General features: G+C 49.7%; 1 protein-coding gene and 1 pseudogene across 3 annotated transcripts in view; one reads left to right on the forward strand and one right to left on the reverse strand.

The window, feature by feature from the left end:
* Positions 1-654: 654 nt before the first annotated feature.
* Positions 655-7,361, reverse strand: HSPA1L (heat shock protein family A (Hsp70) member 1 like). Of its 2 annotated transcripts, none has more exons than XM_032268952.1 (2): positions 7,253-7,361; positions 655-3,026 (listed from the first exon to the last, which is right to left on the reverse strand). In XM_032268952.1, the coding sequence occupies exon 2, from the start codon at positions 3,011-3,013 to the stop codon at positions 1,088-1,090; it is 1,926 nt and encodes a 641-aa protein (XP_032124843.1). In that variant the 5' UTR covers positions 3,014-3,026; positions 7,253-7,361; the 3' UTR covers positions 655-1,087. The 2 variants fall into 2 exon arrangements, with proteins under 2 accessions (XP_032124843.1, XP_032124842.1); XM_032268951.1 differs by lacking the exon at positions 7,253-7,361 and adding an exon at positions 6,714-7,117.
* LOC116543466 overlaps positions 6,758-7,490 on the forward strand; it is an 11,763-nt pseudogene continuing 11,030 nt past the window's right edge. Inside the window, exon 1 of the transcript XR_004265585.1 lies at positions 6,758-6,775. The product of XR_004265585.1 is annotated as an uncharacterized LOC116543466 (transcript). The remainder of the gene's footprint in view (positions 6,776-7,490) is intronic.

The following is a 7,490-nucleotide window of genomic DNA, read 5'->3' on the forward strand; positions in this document are numbered from 1 at the left end:
GTCTGGACAGTTCTCCTTCCTCGGTGCCCATGGGGGATGTTACCCACAAGCCCCCAGATAAGAAGTGTTGTGCACCACCTGTTGCACACAGCTCACCTCCTTGCTCCGGTGACCTAATGGGGGTGGACCCCTTTTTCTGTACATGACACTCTACTACTGCACACGGCATGGCCCCCTACTGCCCACAGCCCACCTCTCTGCCCAAGTGACATAATGGGGTGGCCCTCTCACTTGTGACCCACGTGATTATGTATGCCCTATTACTAAGCCTATAGATGATGACCTCACTTACGACCCTGCTGCCTACTTGTACCTAATAAATACAGATGCTCCTGGGCATTTGGGGCTCTCGCTGATCTCTGCTCACAGGTTGCATGGCCCCCTGAGTCCAGATGCTCTTCACAAGTTCTTCAGTGTCTTGTCTCTTTACTTCTCGGATCCTGCACCTCAGCACAGCATAAGGGACACCCCACGACCCTGTGAGGCCCTACAGCCCTACATCCCTTCACCCCAAGTTGAGTTCTAAACAGCAAAACCAGCCTGTAACTGATTACAAGCAGTTATAGTTTGCAACCTATTTCATCTGGGCTAAAGGTGTCTGAGGATCAAAAATTATGAGGCCAATTGAAACAATGGCTCATGAAAATTCAAATTCTTTACCCTTACCAATTTAATCATTCACAATGAGCTCACAATCAAAGAACACATACTGTCTCCATGAATTCTCCCTTTCGAGGTACATTCATAGCCTAAAGATACCAGAAGTGATTTCCTTTAGGAACAAATTTACTGATTGACAAATAAGCATCCACACAGGAAGAAGAACGTTAGGGTGGCTGGAAATAACAGACATTCAAATGCATTACATGGTTTAAAGAGGGGCCTAGTTTTACTGAGTCCATTCCAGAGTCAGAAACAGGATGTTAGGGAGTGTAATAGGTGGTGCATGAGACTCCTCCTGAAGAATCCCTAAGGGATGGTAACTTAGGTTCAAGTCCAGTCAAGTCAAGAATAATAATGATGTTTGAAGATAAGGGGAATGAAATACACATAGAGGCATCCTAGAATGCTCCAGTTCCAGGAAGGATTAATCTACTTCTTCAATTGTGGGGCCTGTGGTACGCCCTCCAGGCACATATCCAGTTCCACAGGTAGGCCCAGTGCATCCTCCTTGGTAGAGTTTTGTGATGATGGGGTTACACATCTGCTCCAATTCCTTTCTCTTATGATCAAACTCATCTTTCTCTGCCAGTTGATTGGCCTCCAGCCATGAAAGGACTTCCTTGCATTTATCCAGTATTTTCTTTTTATCAGAATCACTAATCTTGCCCTTCAAACCTTCATCACTCACAGCACTCTTCATGTTAAAAGCATAGGATTCTAAGGCATTCTTTGCAGCAATTTTCTCCCTCTGGACCTCATCTTCAGCTTTATATTTCTCAGCATCCAGAACCATGCGCTCAATCTCCTCCTTGCTCAGGCGGCCCTTGTCATTGGTGATGGTGATCTTGTTGGCCTTGCCCGTGCTCTTGTCCATGGCCGTGACATTCAGGATGCCGTTGGCATCAATGTCAAAGGTCACCTCGATCTGAGGAACTCCCCTGGGTGCTGGAGGGATTCCAGTCAGGTCAAAGCGCCCCAGCAGGTTGTTGTCCTTTGTCATAGCCCTCTCACCCTCATACACCTGGATCAGCACCCCGGGCTGGTTGTCTGAGTAGGTGGTGAAGATCTGTGTCTGTTTGGTGGGGATGGTGGAGTTGCGCTTGATCAGGACAGTCATCACGCCCCCTGCCGTCTCCAGCCCCAGTGACAGTGGAGCCACATCCAGCAGCAGCAGGTCCTGTACCTTCTCAGACTTGTCCCCCATTAGGATGGCTGCCTGCACCGCAGCCCCATATGCTACTGCTTCATCAGGGTTGATGCTCTTGTTGAGATCACGTCCATTAAAGTGGTCCTGAAGCAGCCGCTGCACCTTGGGTATGCGGGTGGACCCCCCTACTAAAACAATGTCATGGATTTTAGCCTTATCCATCTTGGCATCCCGAAGAGCTTTTTCTACAGGCTCCAGGGTGCCCCTAAATAGGTCTGCACACAACTCTTCAAATCGAGCTCTGGTGATGGATGTGTAGAAGTCAATGCCTTCATAAAGTGAATCAATTTCTAGGTTGGCCTGGGTGCTGGACGACAGAGTCCTCTTGGCCCTCTCACAGGCGGTGCGCAGCCGCCTTACGGCTCGCTTATTCTGGCTGATGTCCTTCTTGTGCTTCCTCTTGAACTCTTCTACGAAGTGGCTCACAAGCCTGTTGTCAAAGTCCTCCCCACCCAGGTGGGTGTCCCCAGCAGTGGCCTTTACCTCAAAAATTCCATCATCTATGGTCAGAATTGACACATCAAATGTGCCTCCACCCAGATCAAAGATCAAGACATGTCGTTCTCCTTGACCTCCTTTATCTAAACCATAGGCAATGGCAGCAGCTGTGGGCTCATTGATGATTCTTAGCACATTGAGTCCAGCAATCACACCTGCATCCTTAGTGGCCTGACGTTGAGAGTCATTGAAATAGGCTGGCACAGTAATCACTGCATTGGTGATAGGGTGGCCCAAAAAAGCCTCAGCAGTCTCCTTCATCTTAGTCAGTACCATCGAAGAGATTTCCTCAGGGTAGAAAGCTTTATTCTCCCCTTTGTAGGACACAAGTACTTTGGGCTTGCCTCCTTCATTGATCACTTGAAAAGGCCAAAGTTTCATATCTGATTGCACAACAGGATCATTAAATTTCCTGCCAATCAGACGTTTGGCATCAAAGACAGTGTTCTGGGGATTCATGGCCACCTGGTTCTTGGCTGCATCCCCGATGAGCCGCTCAGTGTCTGTGAAGGCCACGTAGCTGGGGGTGGTGCGGTTGCCCTGGTCGTTGGCGATGATCTCCACCTTGCCATGCTGGAACACCCCCACGCAGGAGTAGGTGGTGCCCAGGTCGATGCCTATGGCGATTCCCTTGGCAGTAGCCATGGTTCTCTGAGGCCTATGGAGAAAGAATGAGATATGGTTTTGGCAGATTGCTTTTCAATGTTATTTTTTTTTTTGAGATAGGGTTTTTCTTTGTCATCTAGATTGGAATGCAGAGATGCAGTCATGGCTCACTGCAGCCTTGAACTCCTGGGCTTCAGAGATCTTCCTGCCTCAGCCTCCAGAGTAGCTGGAGACATCATGCCTGGATAATTTTTTTTTTTGAGATGGAGTCTTGCTCTCTTGCCCAGGCTGGAATGCAGTGGTGAGATCTAGGCTCACTGCAACCTCGACCTCCTGAGTTCAAGCGATTCTCCTGTCAGCCTCCTGAATAGTTGGGATTACGGGGGCGCCACCATACCCGGCTAATTTTTGTGTTTTTAGTAGAGATGGGGTTTCAGTTTCATTATGTTGGCCAGGCTGGTCTTGAACTCCTGACCTCAGGTGATCCGCCTACCTTGGCCTCCCAAAGTGCTAGGATTACAAGAGTGAGCCACTGTGACCCACCATCTGCCTGGCTAATTTTTAAATTTTGTGTACAGATGGGGTCTCGCTATGTTGCTCAAGCTAGTCTCAAACTCCTAGGCTGAAACGATCCTCCTGCCCCAGCCTCCCCAAGTACTGGGATTATAGGAGTGAACACCTTACCTGGCCTATTTTTTATTATGGTAAAATACATGCAAAATATATCTTTTTTTTTTTGAGACAGAGTCTTACACTGTCGCACAGGCTGGAGTGCAGTGGCGCAATCTTTGCTCACTGCAACCTCTGCCTCCTGGGTTCAAGCAATTCTCCTGCCTCAGCCTCCCAAGTAGCTGGGATTACAGGCGCCTGCCACCACACCTACCTAATTTTTTGTATTTTTGGTAGAGATGGGGTTTCACTATGTTGGCCAGGCTGGAAAATATACCATCTTAACCATTTTTAAGTGTATAGTTTGGTAGTGAGTTCAATCACAGTGGTGTTCAACCAATTTCTAGAATTCTGTTCATCTCGTAAAACTGAGGAGGTGTACTCATTAAGCAACTCCCATTTTCCCCTCCCCTCAGCCCTTGGTAACTACCATTCTTTTCTCTCATTTTTTTAGAGACAGGGTCTTATTTTGTCATGCAGGCTGCACTGCAGTGGTATGATCATGGCTTACTGCAGTCTTGATCTCCCAGGCTCAAGTGATCCTTTCGTCTAAGCCTCCCAAGTATCTGGGACCACAGACGAATGCCACCACATCCAGCTAATCTTTTATTTTTTGTAGAGACAGGGTCTCTCTATGTTGCCCAAGCTAGTTTCTTTCTTTTTTTTTTTTTTGAGATGGAGTTTCGCTCTTGTTGCCCAGGCTGGAGTGCAATGGCGCGATCTCAGCTCACCGCAACCTCCGCCTCCTGGGTTCAGGCAATTCTCCTGCCTCAGCCTTCTGAGTAGCTGGGACTACAGGCACACACCACCATGCCCAGCTAATTTTTTGTATTTTTAGTAGAGACGGGGTTTCACCATGTTGACCAGGATGGTCTCAATCTCTCGACCTCGTGATCCACCTGTCTCGGCCTCCTAAAGTGCTGGGATTACAGGCGTGAGCCACCGTGCCCCGCTGCCCAGGCTAGTTTCTAACTCCTGGGATCAAGGAAACCTCCTCCTGCTTCCGATTTACCGAGTGTTAGGATTATAGACTGGAGCCAAGGCACCTGACCTTTTTTTCCTATCACTATGAATATGACTACTCTTGTAACTTCATATAAGTAGAATTATACAGTATTTGTCCTATTGTGACTGTGCTTACTTCACTTAGCTTATGTGTACAAGTTTCATCTATGTTGTAACATGTCAGAATTTCCTTCCTTTTTTTTTTTTTTTTTTTTTTTTTGAGATGGAGTTTCGGTCTTGTTACCCAGGCTGGAGTGCAATGGCGCGATCTTGGCTCACCGCAACCTCCGCCTCCAAGGTTCAGGCAATTCTCCTGCCTCAGCCTCCTGAGTAGCTGGGATTACAGGCACGTGCCACCATGCCCAGCTAATTTTTTGTATTTTTAGTAGAGACGGGGTTTCACCATGTTGACCAGGATGGTCTCGATCTCTTGACCTCGTGATCCACCCGCCTCGGCCTCCCAAAGTGCTGGGATTACAAGCTTGAGCCACCACGCCCAGCCTCAGAATTTCCTTCCTAAGGCTGAGGAATATTTATTATATTTATATGCCACATTTTCTTTTCTGAGACGGAGTTTCACTCTTGTCACACACACTCGTGTGCAATGGCATGGTCTCGACTCACTGCAAACTCTGCCTCCCAGATTCAAGCGATTCTCCTGCCTCAGCCTCCCGAGTAGCAGGAATTACAGGCGCCTACCACCACGTCCAGCTAATTTTTTGTATTTTTAGTAGAGATGGGGTTTCACTGTGTTGGCCAGGCTGGTCTCCAACTCTTGACCTCAAGTGATCCACCTACCTGGGCCTCCCAAAGTGCTGGGAATACAGGCGTGGCTGGAGCCACAACGCCCAGACGCCCAGCCTTTCATTTTTTAATTTTTTGAAATGGGAGTCTTGCTCTGTCACCCAGGTTGGAGTGCAGTGGCGTGATCTCAGCTCACTGCAACCTCCACCTCCTGGGTTTGAGCAATTCTCCTACCTCAGCCTCCCGAGTAGCTGGGACTTACAGGTGTGCGCTGCCACGCCCAGAAAATTTTTGGTTTAAGCCTGAGGTTTGGGGGCCTTGGCTAACACGGGAAGGAGGAGTGCTTGTATTTTGGTATAGACAGAGTTTTACTATGTTGGCCAGACTGGTCTGGAACTCCTGACCTCAAGTGATCCGCCCACCTCGGCCTCCCAAAGTTCTGAGATTACGGACGTGAGCCATCACGCCCGGCCTATATACTACATTTTGCTTATCCATCTCCCAATGGACACAGGTTACTGAATAATGTTGCTATGAACAAACCTATACAAATATACGGAGACGCTACTGTCATGGTATGGTGCTTTTTGGACAGGGTAGACAAAAGCATTCTCAGCTACTCAAAGGAGGTGGGAAGCAAGTAGCTGTATATTGTTTTCAATTTCCCAGGGGACCTGATTCTACTGTCCTGTTCCTATGTCTTGTGATATATTTTATTGGGGATTCTATCTGTTTATGACCCAAGAGTTGTGTACATTCTGGTCTCTTCCAGAGACATCAGCCTCTACACTCGAGTTTTGCTGCCTTCTAGGAATACTATCCTCTATTAGGAGTTCATCGGCAGTAAATTCAGGCCAGGCTGAAGATGGCTGCTAGAAACCCAATCAAGCCCTTGAGTTTTCTCAAAAGAGATGGCACTCCATACAGTACCTCCTTCTCCTAAATAAAGCCCCTGTATTCTAGAGACAATAACAGATTAATAAACGGTTTAGGGTCTAACCCTCTCCACACCCGCAGATTCCTAGGCTACACTCCCTTCCCCCGCCTCCCCGATACCCCGCCTCCCCGATACCCCGCCTCCCCATACCCCGCCTCCCCGATACCCAGCCTCCCCATACCCCGCCTCCCCATACCCCGCCTCCCTCATTCTGGCAGCTCTGACCAATCTCAGCCATCTTAGCTTTCCCAAGTGCTCCTCCTTCCCGTATCAGCCAACGCCCCCATACCTCAGGCTTAAACCAACTAGGGAACTTTCCAGTACTTTCCCAAACAAGGACCTACTGGGCCTTGCAGGTTCCGGATCAGATTCCTACTGGCTCACCTAGTCTTGCGACGCCTTCGCTTCACTTTGGAAACGTTCAGATTATGGAGCCTGGCGAGGAGGTGGGAGCTCCCTCAATATCAAACTGCACAGCCGGCGTCCCCCCACCCCCCACCCCGCCCCTCACTGCAAATTTGAGCCGGCTCCAACTCAGTCATCTTATTCCAAACTGGCCCATGAGGTCAGAAAAAGCGTCTCCATTGTAACGTGGCTGGGCGTCGTCAACACAAACGCCCCCACCCTCCCCTGGATGCACGTCACCCGCTCCCCTCACCATCCCCCGGCCCACAACTGCGCAGGCCCAGGAAGCCCCCCAAAATTACAAACCCAGGGCCGACCCTTTCTGTCAATTAGACGCGGAAGGGCAGGCGGCCCGCATCGCCCTGGAGACCAACACCCTTCCCACTGCCACTCCCCTTTCTTCTCAGGGCCCTGAAGAATCTGGAGAGTTCTGAGCAGGAGGCGGCACCCTGGCCACTGATTGGTCCAAGGAAGGCTGGGGGCAGGACGGGAGGCGAAACCCCTGGAATATTCCCGACCTGGCAGCCTCATCAGCTCGGTGATTGGCTCAGAAGGGAAAAGGCGGGCCTCCGCTACGACCTATAAAAGCCCAGGGGCGCGCGGTCCTGAAAACCGCCAGACTCAGAAGCGGGTGCCATACCTTGTTGCGGTTTCCTATAGCTACTCCCGCGATCCCAAGGCTTCCCACAGCGAACCTGTGCAGCTCTAGGCAGCGGCGCAAAGACTTTCCGGCGTCCGGAAGGAGCGAGCTCTCGT

Source organism: Sapajus apella, unplaced genomic scaffold (genome assembly GCF_009761245.1).
Source record: "Sapajus apella isolate SASKATOON/1434 unplaced genomic scaffold, GSC_monkey_1.0 scaffold188, whole genome shotgun sequence".
Taxonomy (NCBI): domain Eukaryota; kingdom Metazoa; phylum Chordata; class Mammalia; order Primates; family Cebidae; genus Sapajus; species Sapajus apella.